This window comes from Astatotilapia calliptera, chromosome 7 (genome assembly GCF_964374335.1).
Source record: "Astatotilapia calliptera chromosome 7, fAstCal68.1, whole genome shotgun sequence".
Lineage (NCBI taxonomy): Eukaryota > Metazoa > Chordata > Actinopteri > Cichliformes > Cichlidae > Astatotilapia > Astatotilapia calliptera.
Window position 1 is genome coordinate 35,037,169 of NC_137428.1, and position 17,992 is coordinate 35,055,160.

Sequence of the window (17,992 nt, forward strand, 5' to 3'; positions counted from 1 at the left end):
TTGTATGTTCATAGGTTTTACAGCTTTTCCTACTGATAAAACCTCAACCATGGCTATTCATGCTACACCAAAGCGGTCAAATTATGGTTTTCTGTAATTTTACACATTTACTTTTAAAAATGTAAGGTCAAAGAGTCGTGGCGACAGATTTCTTTCTTTCTTTCTGGAAAAGCTATAAAATACACTAAAAAGACTTGTTACAGAGTATAGCATGGTGAAAAGGATGGAGAGAATCCCCCACTAAGCTTTTGGGTTGGCATTACTTTAGATTTTGTTTTGTATTAATTGCATGCTTTGGTGTTTCTTTGTGTTTGATGTGAGGTGTGGGCCACACCCATGTGGGAGTGGAGATTCTACTCTAGTCCAGCTGCCAGCTATTTGGAGTTGAATACAGGGAGCAGCTGATTGGGGAGGATTGGAGCCCTTTTCTATAAAGGGGAGAGGAAACAGGAAGTAGGTGTTGTCGTTGTTTTGTTTTTTTAGTAGGACACTGGTGTAGCAGGGAAGCCTCGAAGATCCAGAATGAAGTGTGCACATTTTAACGGAAAAGATTTTTAACCTGGCCTGGTTTTGCTTTTAAAATAATCTGAGGATATTGGAGGGAGGACTCATTCTTATTGGGATGTGAGTGGATGTGCTGGGAGGCAGGAAAACAAACACTGGACTGGAGACTCTCTGTGCCCCTGACAAGGAAACTGGACCAGTTTTGGGGAAGTTCCAGCTCCCAGGATGTGATGTGGAGACCCAACCTTGATGAAGTCAGGCCTGAAAAGGTGGATGGCTCCTTTGACCACCTTTCCCCTGTCCTGACCGCGGTGGCTTTGGGCCTTGTATTCCTGGCCAGAGTTGTGTCTTCAGCCAGTAGTTTTTCCCGGAGAAAGAACAAATAAATCTTGTGTAACCCATTACAGTGTGCGTGTGGTGGTTCGTTACTGGTCAATATTAGAGCTACTACTTTCTTGTACGGAGGCCATTTTGGGCCTTACGTAACAGACTGAATATACTTCAGAGCCAAGCCAGTCACCTTCAGATCGGCAATACAGCTACCTACGTTTATGATCGAAATACCTTATTTCGGATCAAATCAGCAATGGAGTTGACGGATAAAAATGAGAAACACTTTGGAGGCTTCCCTCCACCACTTGGGTGATAAGCTGATGCCCATAACCTCCCATGGTTGCTTGTGTCAGGCAGAAACCGGAGCTGCCATTCCTCGACAAAAAGTTGCCGGAGGAAGCGAGGAAGGAGAGCGGGCATCCAAGTGAGATTATGGAAATATAGGAATACCGCTGATTTAGCATCCTGCTCGAGGCTCCCAACATTGGATGTTTTAGCTAAAACGGACTTCCAGCTGAATGCACGGCTTCTCCGCACGAGTTTCATAAGGACCGTCTTACTGTACCGCGGCTTACGATAGAAGGTAAGAAGTCCCGGGGATCGTGCAGGGCAAACCTGCGCCAAGCCTCTCAGGATCTAACCACAGATGTTTCAGCCTCGCTGATTAAGATGACCCTATTAAATTGTCGTTTAATCTCAAACAAGGCATTTGTCCTTTGTTTTATTAGGAATAACCTGGAATAACCTGGATTTTTTATTCCTATCGGAAACTTGGCAGCGAAATATGGAATTTCCTCATTTCAATGAACTGGGCCCTGCAGATTTGTCTGTATTTGTCTGACCACACCATTGATTTCAGGATGTGGAGGTGGGCTGGTTGTTATTGCTAGAAACTCCTTTTTCTGTCATCTGGTGAAGACCTCTTCTTTTAATTCTGTTGAGATTCAGATGATGAAGATAAACAGGAATAATCCCTTCCATGTGATCATAGCTGGACTGGCCATCGGGCGTACCGGGCATATGCCCGGTGGGCCGATGGATTTTTTTTTTCTTTAGGAAGGGTATATATAATGAAAGGTGTTGGATTGGCCAATTGGTCATGATCGACTCTGGGCTGGACCAATTACAGCCGAGGAGGCCGGATGCACCCCCCCCCCCCCCCCTTGTTTAGCGATCACGTGACTTTCGCGCATTGCATGCCGGGAACTCGTGGCAAAACAATCCAAGTACCGCAGCAAACGCAAGCATTTGCAGCACCGCAAAACGTTCATTCTCCGGTTCCAATACCTTCTTGTTTTTCTTTGCCGCACAAAAAAGGAATGTACAAAACAAAAGGAGAACAATGCCGGTCTGTACAAAGACAGACTCGACGAAAAGACAAAGAAAAGATACGAGGAAAAATCAAAGGAGTGAAAGGGTCAGACCCTTATGAGTGGACAAAAGACATCAGCGTGCTGCCGAACTTTCACCACGCGCAGATTTATAATTACACGGTTCTTGGAGTGAGTGCATACACTCATGAAGTTTAGTAACTTCAGGTCACTGCAACAAGCCCAGGTACAGTTTACCGACGGATGGGTACAGGACCTTGAAATGCACCGTGTAGAACGAAAGACCATCGTACGAACAAAGGTAAGTTTACCAGTCTCACAAATCGTCGTCATAAATACACATTCGTTAACCGTTTATTAATATAACCTTTGAGCTCAACGGTAATTAATTAGCAGTGGAAATAATCTCTGGTTCATTACAGAAATGTAGCAGTGACAACAATATTGTATGCTGTAATCGTACTGGACAATTAGTGATACAAAACAACTGTTTTATCTTGTGAATAAAAGTATATGTTTTTGTCAGTGTACCATGGTAATAACAGAAGCGAAACGCAATATTGTGTCAGGACAATTTACTATTTATGCACAATAAATAAAGGAGCATAGCGCGACAATTTCTGTTCAGCGCCAGACTTGCTTGTAACCTATATCACCAATTATGTTAAGAAACATGACGTATTAACTACTACAAAACTCTGACCTTTGTGGGAATGCTTGGAGCAGACTAACCTGTGAGCTGGAGTGTTCTGAGACGTTATATTTGGTATATCCAGACCATCCGTCGGCTCTTACTTCGGAAACATGGCTTAAAAAAAATTTCTCTTCAACGACGTAATCCGATAAAAATAAAAAAACGATCTCTTTACCCGTCGGCTTCCTGTGGCTGTCATGCGACCGGCTATTGCAGTTAATAATACAACAGGTTCTTGGCATTTTTTGGGTTTCTTTTTATCGCTGTGTAACTGAGTTCAATTGAAAGCCTGCGTGCGCTAGTACCGCTTGCCACAAGTTCCCAGAATCCTTTGCGTTTTACCCCTGAATGACGTCACATTTATCCTGGTGGGCCGGTCTCTAGTCAAAATGCCCGGGCCGATTTTTTGTCCCAGTCCAGCCTTGCATGTGATCTCAATCTATAGACCACTGGCACTAGCGAGGAGTTTCTTAGTTGACTTTCTATCCTCCACCATCAAGCTGAATAAAATCTTTCTGCTGGGGGATATTAATGTCCATGTTGATGACAAATCATGCCACACTGCTTCTGAATTTCTTAGTCCTTTAGACTCCTTTAACTTTACCCAACACGTAACTGGGCCAACACACAGCGGTGGCCACACCTTAGATTTGATTCTATCACTGGGTCTGGATATCGGTCCAGTTTGTCGTGAGGACATTTTTATTAGTGATCATAAATATCTTTTATTTGATCTCTCCTTTATTTCTGACACACTGCCCTCTGTTCATGTGAAGCATTCACGATTAATTACTGACCCTTTAATTCGCAATGTCAAAATATTCTAGATAAAGTTGCTCCTCTTAAAATCAGGAAAAGCGGCACTACCAAATCCCTGCCCTGGTTCACAGAAGCTATTTGCAGCTTTAGGCGAATTTGCCGTAAAACTGAGCGCCTGTGGAAAGCCACAAAACTTGAGGTTCATAAGCTCCACCTAAAAGAACTATTATCTACCTTCAACTACATGGTGAAAGATGCAAGAGCCACTTATTTCACTAAACGACTTGCAGTAGGAAAAAGAAATCCTAAGGTTCACAGTACAGTAAGTAACATAGTCTCTCCCAAACTCCGTGTACACCTGTCATTTCAGATAAGGACTGCAATGACTTTCTAAGATTTTTCCAAGACAAAATCAGTAACCTAAGAGGAAACTCAGCTCCCTCAGATAGTCCCTTCAACCACGATCTTCCACACCCTGTAATTATGGAATCCCTTCACCCAGTTTCTTTAGAAGATCTAAAAGAAATACTGATCCAAATGAAACCCTCAATGTCCTACCTACTTCTTTATTTTGCAAAGTTTTTGACACCATTGGGCCCTCTGTGGTCACACGGATAAACTGTTCCCTACTGTCTGGCTCTGTCCCCAGGTGCTTTAAACAGAGTGTTATTCAACCTCTGCTGAAAAAGCCGAACCTGGATCCGACTCTTCAGTCAAGCTACAGACCCATCTCAAAACTTCCTTTCATTTCTAAAATATTAGAAAAGGTCGTTTGGTCCCAAGTAAAGAAGGCACTGGAGAAACATAACATTCTTGATGACCTTCAGTCGGGATTCAGAAAGTCACAGTCCACAGAAACTGCTCTCCTCAAAGTCACAAATGACCTTTTGATGGCCGCGGACAGAGGCGATTGCTCAATCCTTGTCCTATTGGACCTTAGCTCGGCCTTCAATACCGTTGATCATCAGATCTTAATTCACCGCTTAAATCATATGGTGGGGATATCTGGATCTGTTTTGCCTAATTTCTGGCAGATAGAACATTCATAGTTTCGGTGGGAAACCTTTGCTCAGTTGTAGCTAAATTGTCATGGGGAGTTCTGCAAGGTTCGGTTCTAAGCCCCCTATTGTTTTCATTATATATCCTTCATTAAGGCCGTATCATTAGTAGCTTCAAAATTATTTCCTACCACCTGTTTGCAAATGATATCCAATTATACATCTCCTTTAAACCCTGGGAATTAGACAAATTATTCCCTCTAATGGACTGTCTTAAAGAGATTAATGGTTGGATGACAAACAATTTCTTGCAGATGAATGCAGACAAGACTGAGTGATTGATCATTGCCCCAGAGAGCATCAAGCCCCAAATTAGTCAATGTCTGTGTCCTTTTCATCCTCAATAAAAGCTACTGCTCAGAACCTCTGTCTTTTGACGCTCATATCAAGTCTGTGACCCGCTCCTGCTTTTTTCATTTAAGAAACATTGCCAAACTCAGGACTATTGTATCCAAAGGCAAACTGGAGATACTTGTCCATGCCTTCATCTCCTCTTGTTTAGATTACTAACGTAACGTACTCTTTTCTTGTCTGCCTAAGGTTTCCCTAAATCACCTCCAAGCAGACCAAAATGCCGCAGCAGGGCTCCCACAGTCATAAATTCTCCCATATCACCCCTGTGTTAAAATCCTTGCACTGGCTTCCGGTTGGGTATAGATATCAGTTTTACTCTTACATTCATGTCCCTACAAGGTGAGGCCCCCACCTATATCACTGAGCTTCTCCAACCCTACTCTCCAAACCGGATCTTTAGATCCACTGATAGTGGTCTTCTAACCATTCCACAGGCCCGTTTGAAAACAAAGGGGGATTACGCTTTTCAACCCCTGGCTCCAATACTGTGGAACAGCTCAAAACACATCTGCTTAGACAGGCATTTAGGTAATATTCATGTGTAGTATACTATTTTATTGGATATGTTACTATACCCTCTTTATACTGTTTTATTGTTTCGATTGATATGCTTTTATTCCCAAGTGAAGCACTTTGAAATAACTTCCTGTTTTAAAAAGTACTCTATAAATAAATTTTACTGACTACTTTTACTAGTTGTTATGCTAAACTTGTGCTGCTTATATACTGTATGTACATACATTTTGTTTTGAAATGTAATGCAGGCGGATTCCTTGCAGCAGAAGAATCACTTACATACATGCCTACAGGGCCCTGAGGTCCCTCAAACCCTGGCTTCCCTGTGAAGCCCTGAAGAAACACATTAAAAACACAAAAAAACATTAAAACAAAACTTCTCTGTAGACAGATATCACAGAGGTCATGACTACTATTTGCAGCCTCACCCTTTCTCCTGGGGGTCCTGGTGAGCCTGGAGGCCCCGTCTTCCCCGTTGGCCCCTGATATGTCAACAACAAGGAATCTATCAAAACTAAGACGTGGTAGAAAATGTTTATCTTATCAGCCAGTCAGATTTACATGTCATGACCTTCATTACAACAGTAACATTAAAAACAAGGATGCTGCTGATCTTGCAGGGTAAAATTTAGGACATTTTTGCAAACACAGTTATTTCCTGTTTCTCAGGAAATTATACCAGCTACTCAATATCACTGCAATATATTAAGCTTAGTTTGAATATCATCCCAATAATTATGCAAAGCAGCTATAGTAGAGTCTAAGAATAAAAAAATGGACCTGAAATGAGCACAATAGGTGCACTTTACATGAAAAACCAAGGGATTAGATAATACCTTCATACAGTTTTTGAGCTATATCCTTTCAATGACAAAGTCTTTCCAGGCTATCAAGCCTCTACACCAGGGGTCCCCAATCTCAGTCCACAAGGGCCGGTGTCCCTGCAGGTTTTAGATCTCACCCTGGGTCAACACACCTGAATCACATGATTAGTTCATTACCAGGCCTCTGGAGAACTTCAGGACATGTCGAGAAGGTAATTTATCTATTCAAATCAGCTGTGATGGATCAAGGGCACATCTAAAACCTGCAGGGACACCGGCCCTCGTGGACTGGGATTGGGGACCCTTGCTCTACACGCTACACAGGTACAGTGCTCTGTCTCTCAAAATGAAATAAAAACAAAGGCATACCGCAGAACCTGGTGCACCATCAGTTCCTCTCACTCCGGGAATTCCTTGAAACCCCTAAATAGGAAGGAGAAGACGTAATGAAGAATGGGCAAAGAACCAAGGAGAACTGCACTGATGACCTATAAAAGTGCAAACACAAAATAATGTGCAGTGAGCTGTTATACTATTAGTCTAAATTGGCTGATTCAGCATTTTGCTAATGATTGCTGAATACAGGATTTAATTGTTTCTTGGCAGTTGCATTAAAAGGGATTCATGAGATGATTCATGTTTTCTCAGCTGATTGGCAGCTTTCTTGTGCTCGGAAAATCGTATCTTAAAGTACATTTAAGATAAGTACAGTATAAACATTTTAGAAAATTCTAATTTTGTAGGAAAGGTTTGGGGCAAATTCTTCCCCAAACTTGCTTTTCTCTCCTTTTCAGGGTCGTGGGGGGTGCTGGAGCCTATCCCAGCTGTCTTAGGGCAAGAGACAGGGTACACCCTGGACAGGTCGCCAGTCTGTCGCAGGACTAACACATATACACAGACAACCATTCACACTCACATTTACAACTATGGGCAATTTAGAGTTTCTAATTACCTATCCCCACTAACTGCATGTCTTTGGACAGTGGGAGGAAGCCAGAGTACCTGGGGAGAACCCAAGCAAACACGAGGAGAACATGCAAACTCCACAGAAAAGACCCCTCCCTGATGGTGGAACTGAACTCAGGACCTTCTTGCTGTGAGGCAACAGTGTTAAGGCAACAACTGCCCGATTTGCAAATAATCATCCTCTAATTTATAAATGTAGACAGACTGCCAACACCAGTTTCCGGTGTATGCACTGCTTTGCAATAGGGGATGAATTAACTGGTTGCCAACTGGTTGTATTCTCTTTATAGTCCTTCATAAAAGTAAGGTTGTAGAGTGTATGTGCACATGTGCAACTTTGCTGTTAAATCGCCATCCCACAGCATCCTTCTGTTTGTGTATGTAGATGACAATATCTTTTTTTTGGCCTTTTTATCTTATACAGATTGCATGTAATTGCTAAGTTGACCCCATTCATTCACATACTGATAGCAAATTGACAGCAGACTGGCTCCATCTCACTGCTGATTTATCATCATGTGCACCACCAAGCTCATTTCAAAGAAGACAACTGACAATGAGTGGTTAAAGACCTGGTACCTGTCTTTGAAACAACCATTTCAGAGGCAACAAAAATGCAAGTTCATTGGACACTCTCACAATAATTTTGTTAGGCATGAACAAAAATTTAGGTTTTCCCCAAGGCAAATGTAATATGAGGGGAATTATGCTTCATAATTTTTCACGACGTTCTGCCTTGACGAAAACTTAAAACCAGTGACTGAGACTGGGCTTTCACAATATTAAATTACATTCTCACCTCATGATTATTGTTGCACTATGTATAAAAAATACCATCAGCTAAATGTATTTATAACTTCATTTTATAGTGTTTATTTTAATTAAATAATAAAAACAGAAGTGCAAGAAAACATCATGAGTGTTCAAAAGCAAAAAAGCAGTTGTGTGAATTACAGACACAAAAAATTATCGTTTAATTTTAAGATATTGTTATTGCCTATGCACAGCCCTAACTGAGACTATAAACTCAGGGAGGAAACTGATTAATGAGGTCATAAAGTGAGCAGCATATACTTTTATATTATCTGCCCCTTTTTTTTCCAGCCAGATTTGCCTCCTGTTGACCATTAGAAAGAATGCATGTTGAAGGCTCTTCCACATCGACTTTTCAGAGTTGATGTCTGCTTACATACAGTTTATACTTGAGGTGTTTTTGAGACTAAATGGAATACAGACTGAATGTTTTCTATTTCTATTGACTGACACACTAGAAGCAACTTGGTCATCACAAATTGCTTTAAAGCTTTAAGGTTACCCAATAACATACAGTGGGGCAAAAAAGTATTTAGTCAGCCACCGATTGTGCAAGTTCCCCCACTTAAAATAATGACAGAGGTCAGTAATTTGCACCAGAGGTACACTTCAACTGTGAGAGACAGAATGTGAAAAAAAATCCATGAATCCACATGGTAGGATTTGTAAAGAATTTATTCGTAAATCAGGGTGGAAAATAAGTATTTGGTCACCTCAAACAAGGAAAATCTCTGGCTCTCACAGACCTGTAACGTCTTCTGTAAGAAGCTTTTCTGTCCCCCACTCGTTACCTGTATGAATGGCACCTGTTTGAACTCATCATCTGTATAAAAGACACCTGTCCACAGCCTCAAACAGTCAGACTCCAAACTCCGCCATGGCCAAGACCAAAGAGCTTTCGAAGGACACCAGGAAAAGTATTGTAGACCTGCACCAGACTGGGAAGAGTGAATCTACAATAGGCAAGCAGCTTGGTGTGAAAAAATCAACTGTGGGAGCAATCATCAGAAAATGGAAGACATACAAGACCACTGATAATCTCCCTCGATCTGGGGCTCCACGCAAGATCTCATCCCGTGGGGTCAAAATGATCATGAGAACGGTGAGCAAAGATCCCAGAACCACACGGGGGGACCTGGTGAATGACCTGCAGAGAGCTGGGACCAAAGTAACAAAGGTCACCATCAGTAACACACTACAACGGCAGGGAATCAAATCCCGCAGTGCCAGACGTGTTCCGCTGCCGAAGCCAGTGCATGTCCAGGCCCGTCTGAAGTTTGCCAGAGAGCACATGGATGATACAGCAGAGGATTGGGAGAAGGTCATGTGGTCAGATGAAACCAAAGTAGAACTTTTTGGTATGAACTCAACTCGTTGTGTTTGGAGGAAGAAGAATACTGAGTTGCATCCCAAGAACACTATACCTACTGTGAAGCATGGGGGTGGAAACATCACGCTATGGGGCTGTTTTTCTGCCAAGGGGACAGGACGACTGATCCGTGTTAAGGACAGAATGAATGGGGCCATGTATCGTGAGATTTTGAGCCAGAACCTCCTTCCATCAGTGAGAACTTTGAAGATGAAACGAGGCTGGGTCTTCCAACATGACAATGATCCAAAACACACCGCCCAGGCAACAAAGGAGTGGCTCCGTAAGAAGCATTTGAAAGTCCTGGAGTGGCCTAGCCAGTCTCCAGACCTCAACCCCATAGAAAATCTGTGGCGGGAGTTGAAAGTCCGTGTTGCTCGGCGACAGCCCCAAAACATCACTGCTCTCGAGAAGATCTGCATGGAGGAATGGGCCAAAATACCAGCTGCTGTGTGTGCAAACCTGGTAAAGACCTATAGTAAACGTTTGACCTCTGTTATTGCCAACAAAGGTTATGTTACAAAGTATTGAGTTGTATTTTTGTTATTGACCAAATACTTATTTTCCACCCTGATTTACGAATAAATTCTTTACAAATCCTACCATGTGGATTCATGGATTTTTTTTTCACATTCTGTCTCTCACAGTTGAAGTGTACCTCTGGTGCAAATTACTGACCTCTGTCATCATTTTAGGTGGGGGAACTTGCACAATCGGTGGCTGACTAAATACTTTTTTGCCCCACTGTATTTACCAGATCACATGACAATCAAAGGTATCCTGTGCTCCAAGTCACGCTGAAAAGTTAATCTCGGGTCTATCCCACTTTACATAAGATAAGCTTTTGTTATGTCCATGGCTTTGGAAAATGTCCAACAACCACCTATTGGTTCAGTGAGTCCAGAAAGATTTGCAAAAGAGTGAGTATTTATTACATTAACTATGTGTAATTATCCTTGTGATACATACACGAATATACTTACTCAGACCAGCCAATGCAGCGCTGAAAACTTTAAGTCAACACAGCTGATATGTTTAACGGGCCGGTAGCGAGCGCTGTTCTGTCTTGTTAAAACTTCACTTTTTTAAGTGTTTGTTGCCTTCTCATGAATTTATAGAACCATCTGTAATTTTATCCTGAGCTGCCTTGTAAAAATGGTAATAATGTGTTTTTATTCTGCTGAACCCTGGAGGATGTGGCAAAAAGCCAACAATGCAAGGTTTAAGGAATGATGTCATGTACTGCTGAGGTCATCCTGCGGCTAACGGCCTTACCATCGGCCCTTTAGTACCAGCAACACCAGCTGCACCTGAGGGACCCTGAAACAGAGACAGAAAATACCAACAATGCAAATTTTCCCGGCAGCAGAGGTCATTAAAAGTACAAGTGTTCAGTCTCTTAATTATACGCATCGTTAATCATGAACTCCTACACATTTTCTGAAAAAAATAAGCCGTTACACTAAATACAGAAATTAAAATACTGATTATAATGAGCCAAATGTGTTGCTGTGTAGCTCTTGTGTACATTACAATCAAATACATGTTTTACATGGGATCAGTTGGAGAGATTAGCAAACAAGACAGGGAGTTATTTCCTTCAGTACTACCGTGCTGTACAAAGACTGCCTCCTGCTGTTTAAACCAACAATTATTAGACACCTTCCCCTCAGCTTGGGAGTCAGTTTTGACAGTTTGAGGGCAAATCCATCATCACTACTTAAAATCTGTATTCAGCAGTCACACAGTTGTAAAGTGCACGATGTGCATTGTCGTGTCTCTTCCCTATAAAAGACAACACTGGGTCTAAACCCAAGTGATAAAATGTTTGTGAAATGAGTTCATATATTTAAGTATTTCACTGAATAATACAGTACATGCTGTTGCAATACAGAACGAGACAGGAGTACATGAAATGCAGACACACACAAACACACACGCAGCATTTTCAGGTGATGGGATTGAAATATGATAGAGAATGGGAACCTGTGTACCAGGCTTTCCTTCTGCTCCCTCTGTTCCAGGTGGCCCCGGCAAACCCTGAAAGGAGATGGAGAGAAACACATAACTGTAGCTCAGCCGGATATTACTGAACAGTACAAAAGAATATGTGTTTACTGTATAAGTATATTTGACTAATTAAATTCAGTAATCCTCTAATGCTAAAACATTTTTAAAATAATGTAAATCAATTCTTGTATGGAGGACTGTAATGAAATTTAGATACAGATTATATGATAAATATACAGTTTATAAACATATCAACTGCAACTATGTATCTACTGAGGGCTTATACTTGTAATAAATATACAAGTTATTTATTTTTGCAATTTGAACATTTAACCAGGGGTTAAAGTGAACCAGAATGACCTGGAACTGCATTCTGGCATTTGCAGTTTTGAATCATCAAATCTGACAAGCAGTTTAATACATAATACTGTCAAGAGAATTAATGTTTTGATTGCTGCAGCTTGGAGGTGCCTCCAGCTGACGGCATACTTGGTCAGTACTCAGAAAATGATCCCATCCTAGCCGAGTTCTCTAATAAACGATTCGAATATTTGAAAAAATATCTGTCCAGTTTGCACCACAATGAGTGTGCAAGCTAAACGTAGAGAAGCTCGTGTCAAAAGGACTGCTCAGGTTTTAATAAACCTAAATTTAAAGCTTCTTAATCATGCTAGATTTTCTTTTAATAAGATAGCAACACATCACATATAAATCCACTAAAGATTTTTTTTTTTTTTTTTAATTTATGAAATGACTTGGAAACAAATTGAAGTTTGTTCAGGTTTGTCATTGTGGTGGGGCGTGGACTGCGGTGCTGTGCAGACACACCTGCACGGCATCTGCAATCACACCCGCCCTGTTAAACACGGGGAATCAGAGTTTGGGGAGAGAGTTGTAAAAGTTGTGAACGTGGTGTGATGTGTGTGGCTGCCAGCTGCAGTCGAGTAAAATAAAGATGGCTCTGAACACCAATCTATGGATTGGCCGTGTCTCAATCACACCACAGTCATATTTAACATCATATTTATTTATTTAAAGGTTAAAGGTAACTCCACAACACCTGTAAGCCTCACAGCAAAATAGCAGCAGCACATGTCAGCTGTAGGGTCTTTACCTTACAATATAAAGCGCCTTGTTCACTGTTGTTGTGATTTGGTGCTATAAAATAAAACTGAAATTGAAATGAAATAAATCTAAATTTTTACATGCCTTACTTCCAAGTGATTTTTTTCCCTACCCTGAAATGCTACACCAGATCTTAGCGTTCCCCCAGCTGCCAAATCTTACTCTAACCATAGCTACAATATAAGTTTACCGGTGGGCCTGGTTGGCCAGGATGACCTCTTTGTCCGGTCAAACCCTGGGGAAAACAAAAGGAGCAGATTAATATGAATGAATTAATATTGACATATATATGAACTTGGTAACAAAAAAAGTGTGTATTCAAACATCTTTTGGAGTTCAATACCTTGTTCCCCCTGGGTCCTGGTTTGCCATCACGTCCATCTGGTCCTCTGTTTCCCTTTAAAGATATTAGTGACTACAATGACTCAATCATCTCAATCAGCTGTCCACAACGTCAGCATTGTGGCAATTGTATCTAAATCATATTAAAATCACAGATTATATTTTTATTACACAAAAAGACAAGAACAGAAATAAGTCATATTTCTGTTTTTCGTTAGCTATGCTGTTATATGGTGGTGAAACTACATTAGTGACTGATTGTGTGGAATGAAGGATGTGAGCATGTGACACCAAATTTACATTCAGGAGGTCACTGGAAGTTCTGTTACGTAGTTAAATTGGACATTTGGAACAACATATGAAGTCATCTGACATTTTGTGGTGTTCAGACACATAAATCATCACTGACCTTTAACCCACGGCTGCCCTGTTTTCCCTGGAGGCCAGTTTCGCCATCGATGCCCTGAGTGGAAAATATATAAAGTCAGTGAAGCGCATCTCATTTTTTCATTCTCAAAAGGCATGCTTCCAGATAAAAGAGCATGTTATACAATATTAAGCTGTGGCAAACACCATACCACATAGTTTATTGTGTTTATTATGAGTCTTTTGAACTGTATCATGAAAAAGTTTATTTTTCTGGAGGTTAACTCGAGATTGTTGAAACTCAGGACTGACTTTTCTGCCAGAGCTGAATTTGCACACAGCTTCTGTATCACACTGGGATCTCCATGAATAGGTTTAACCACAGTGCTACACACTGTACCTCAGTGCCTTTAGGGCCGGGCTGGCCTTTGGCTCCTGGGAAACCAGGGAATCCAACGAGGCCCCTCTCGCCCTGAGGACCGCTAATGCCTGTTGCCCCCTGAATACCCTGAAAAAAAAAAGTTCAGTTTGTTATTAAATCTAGATCTTTTTTCTTACTCACACACTGACTTTACAGCAAATGAGATGTTATAGGAGACCTTTGACATTTTTGGAAGCACACTGGCTGAGTGTGACAGGTTCTTTCCTGCTACCACAAATTAATTTGACATAAATTAGAAGCAAAATGATAAAAGCATCAATTTCTTTGAGTGAATGTCATCTATCCCTAGGAAGTACACATATGTGAGGTCTCACCGCTAACATGACAAACGTCCCAAAAGTTCTCATATTATTAGGGTTCCCGGTGAAAAAAAAATGCAATAAACAGCTGCTGGCAATGAATTTTTAATCACGGCTAATGTGAGAAGTGATAATGTGACAGTCACAGTGCTATTAGATGGGATCAGTGTAATAGAGGGTGGCACCGGGCACAGACGAGCATACGGCAGCTGTCTGAGTGAGACAACTTACATCTGCTGAAATCTCTAAGCCGACGTGACAAAACATCAAAAGACTAGAGAAACAATGTAAATGGTCAGAATAGTAACTCTGTGGAGGGGACCAGAAAGGGCCGCAGAGTTTTGCCTTTTATAGGTGTAACTTTTTCATTTGCACTGTATCTGCCGTACAGTTCAAACTAATTTCAAACAATGATCATTAGTTAAAAACAAACTTTACAGACAAGGAAGGCACATCATTACAGGCTTTATCAGTCTGTCAGTGTCAACAAACAAGGTTCAGGTTCATACTCTGTCGCCTTTAGCTCCTGGATCACCCTTTTCCCCGTCTGGTCCTCTGTTACCCTGTGAGGGAAAAAATGTTTAAAGGAAAGGCTCAGTCGAGCATGTTGTGCTGTAAATATGTTCGTCAAGAGCACCTACCGTTCTTCCAGGAAAACCCACATCACCCTTTCTCCCTGGTGCACCCTGTCAATTTAAAAAAAAAAGGAAAAGAAACTTTTATTGTTTTAATGTGGGGAATGTAAAATTATACCACACAAATCACATTAGTCAATGATTCAGAAGCAGATTACTGCTAAGAACATAGTTTTATACAATCAGAAGATGGCGACGTCTAAATGAAAAGAACGTGAAGAGCTAATAAGCAGGATCCAGTAATGAGCCATCACAGCCAGTAGATGGCACTGTGAGGCTGCAGCGTTGTTTCCCCTCTCTGTAGCACTTTTAGACAACCCGTGAAAAACACTTTTTATAAGCTGCAAGTGTAAACTGAAGTAGAGCTGCTGTGATGACAAAAGTTACAGGAAAAAAGAAAACAAAAGCACCACAAACAACTGAGAGTGAACTCAGTGATCTCTTTGTAACATTCTGTCTGCTCAGTATTTATACATGCAGGTTTATAACTGTAATGTAATGATGTAATGGCTGTTACAGTGTTTGCTCACCATAGGTCCCTCTGAGCCTGGATCCCCCCGGGCCCCCACAGGCCCCACAGGCCCCTGACATAAAAAAGAAACAAGAAACATTAAAATTCAGTTTGGGTTTTTTTCCTGTGATTGTTTGTACACTATTGTAAACTTATTATCATGCACATTAAGCATACATAGCATAATATGCATGCTGTTTTAATATGATATCAACTAAAAAACATATTTAAAACACTTGAAATTAAAATGCAAAACAGTTGGAGACTCCCACCAAACGTAAGACTTAACAGATAAAAATGAAGTAGTTGGTTTGTTTCTCACGATGAAAAGCTGGAAACAAAATGAAAAGCACCAGGTGTCTACTGCTAACTTATCTTTCCTAGAGACCTCTCTCCTCCCATCACCTGGAAATCATTCGCTCTTCCCTACCGTGAAGGATCTTCATGACACACCTCAAGGGGAGCGCTCCAAAAAGAGACTCACAAAACAGACTTCTAAAAATATAAAAATCTTTCCTGATCAAAATTTGGCTCATCTCACATTCAAGGTCATCTCTTAGGGCATGTCCAGTCAGCTTTCAGCGTGACAATCTTTCAGATTATTCCCTGGGTGTTCTTTCCTAATCCGGCCATGGGGGTGGGGTCGCAAGGCAATGTATGCCTAGTGCCAGTCCCAAGCCCGGATAAATAAGAAGGGCATCCAGTGTAAAAATATTTGCCAAATCAAACATGCGGATCATTTCTTTGGATGTTCTTTTCTGACAACTTGGATTTCGTGCTCTGTGATTTCAACATGGGCCTCAAACTTGAACAGAGAAAACGTCAAATTCTGTTTCACACTGACAGAATTTCATGTAAGGATCTTTGTAGGTTATGGGAACCTCCAGCTACAACCAAGCAGTTTTTACATGAAGAGTCAACACTACTTTCCAACTCAAAGGCAGAGTGTTAGGTGAGAGGCGAGACAAGGAGCATGTTCATAACTTTTTTCAGCATCTATCTGATTGTGCACCAGGAATTCTTCCCACAGAGTCATGCTGTCAGCATTCTATCTACTGCAATGACTTGAGGCATTTGATGGGATACCAGTGCATTCCAGCTTGCCATCTCTCACCGGCTCAGAGCACATTAAAAAAAAAACGTTGAAGCTTTTTGTCCACACAAACACAGTCTTTGTTCACCACCACTCCCCACGTTTGGCTCTCTGTAATCTGCTACATCATACACCCTGGAGGAGGTTTAGCCCCTTACGGGGCCTTGCTGGAGCTCTACTGAGAGATCTAAAAATGAGAGCTGTGCTAAATGAACGTCCAGATGTGCATGAGAAGATGACCATGAACGTGAAATTGGACAAATTAAAATCAGATAGGTTTTTGATCTTTATGGAGCTGGTCTGGTTATGGAGCAGAATGTTTTAATCACACCTTGTAGAAGAACTAAGATCAAAGAAAACAAAAATGTATCCTGTGCAGAACTGGGATGTGCACACGAGGTTCACCGCCACACTTTCTTGTGTTGTGCATAGACATTATATAGACATCTAGGAGTAATATAATCAACTGCATTGTCATTGTGAGATAAAATTAATGCATTATCCCTTTAAACAGCCTAATATGTTATAAAAAAAAGAGCTACTGGCTATATATGAATTAAAGCTAATAATGATGTCATGAAACCAAATAGTTTTCAGCTTTGGCCTCTCCATTCTTTCATCTCTTCCTCCCATGTTTCTCTCTCACACAATTACACTAAGAAGAGACACATATGAAAAAACATTGACCCTGTTTTATCAACCCTTATGGCATTACTAAGGGTTAAGAATAAAGGAAAGACAATCAACAAAAACAATGAAATACCCCCTTAATACGCTGCTACTTAACTTTTTTTTTCCAGCTAAACTATTAAATGAAAATACCAAACCAGAAAAAGTGAACAAACTTACAGGATCTCCTTTGGGGCCAGGAGAACCCGTCAATCCTAGATGCCCCTGTTAAAATGGACAGACTGGCATTAACCTCTTGTACTTCATTTCACTGACAGCTGAGTGAAAGGAGCAGCAACTCAACTGAACTTAAAAGCTTCCATCAACAGTCTTGCCTTGAACTCTACTCACTTGCGGTCCTCGGAGTCCCGGAGGTCCAATCTGTCCCTCGAGACCTGGAGGCCCCTACACAAAAGCAAAGGCAGGTGAAACATTTTCTGTCAAACACAGTGTCTAAACATTTCCAAACAGCTGATTATCTGCAGCATATACATAACCAAGCAAAGCTTATACCTGTGGGCCTTTAAGGCCATCACTGCCAGCAGGTCCAATGTCCCCCTGAAATAAATAAAGAGTTCACACACAGGCGGGATGCAACCTGTTAACTAAGTCTGGGCTTAGACTGACGTCACACATAAAGCATCAGACCAGTACATTTACATTTCCTTTATTACAGAGGAACATTTCACTCCAAATTATTGTTACATATTTGGATACTGTGCTCTAATTATCTCCATCTAAACTGTTTTAGTGTCACAACCCACATTTTTGGGGTTGGCTGTAGAGATGTCTCCCTTCTGTTGAAAACATCCATTATGTATACAGCAGTTGCCATGTGGTACTCAAAGTGACATCCCTTTATAACTAACTCCTTCAAGCACCCAGCCCTAGCAAAATAACCTAAAAAAATGGGTGAAAATCAGCAGAAATGTCAGTTCTCTTTCTGCAGTTTACGTCCAATAATCCAAAACACTGCATC

At 41.1% G+C, this 17,992-nt stretch overlaps 1 protein-coding gene across 2 annotated transcripts in view; it reads right to left on the minus strand.

The window, feature by feature from the left end:
- The window catches only part of LOC113026024 (uncharacterized), a 122,703-nt gene that overhangs the window by 29,815 nt on the left and 74,896 nt on the right, over nucleotides 1-17,992 (minus strand). For both annotated transcript variants that reach the window (XM_026174418.2, XM_080304472.1), the window contains 15 exons: nucleotides 17,527-17,571; nucleotides 17,365-17,418; nucleotides 17,194-17,238; nucleotides 15,271-15,324; nucleotides 14,747-14,791; nucleotides 14,615-14,668; nucleotides 13,765-13,872; nucleotides 13,408-13,461; nucleotides 13,000-13,053; nucleotides 12,847-12,891; nucleotides 11,508-11,561; nucleotides 10,797-10,841; nucleotides 6,743-6,796; nucleotides 5,978-6,031; nucleotides 5,829-5,882 (listed from right to left, as the gene is read on the minus strand). In XM_026174418.2, the coding sequence (XP_026030203.2) occupies nucleotides 5,829-5,882; nucleotides 5,978-6,031; nucleotides 6,743-6,796; nucleotides 10,797-10,841; nucleotides 11,508-11,561; nucleotides 12,847-12,891; nucleotides 13,000-13,053; nucleotides 13,408-13,461; nucleotides 13,765-13,872; nucleotides 14,615-14,668; nucleotides 14,747-14,791; nucleotides 15,271-15,324; nucleotides 17,194-17,238; nucleotides 17,365-17,418; nucleotides 17,527-17,571 (819 nt within the window). The remainder of the gene's footprint in view (nucleotides 1-5,828; nucleotides 5,883-5,977; nucleotides 6,032-6,742; nucleotides 6,797-10,796; nucleotides 10,842-11,507; nucleotides 11,562-12,846; nucleotides 12,892-12,999; nucleotides 13,054-13,407; nucleotides 13,462-13,764; nucleotides 13,873-14,614; nucleotides 14,669-14,746; nucleotides 14,792-15,270; nucleotides 15,325-17,193; nucleotides 17,239-17,364; nucleotides 17,419-17,526; nucleotides 17,572-17,992) is intronic.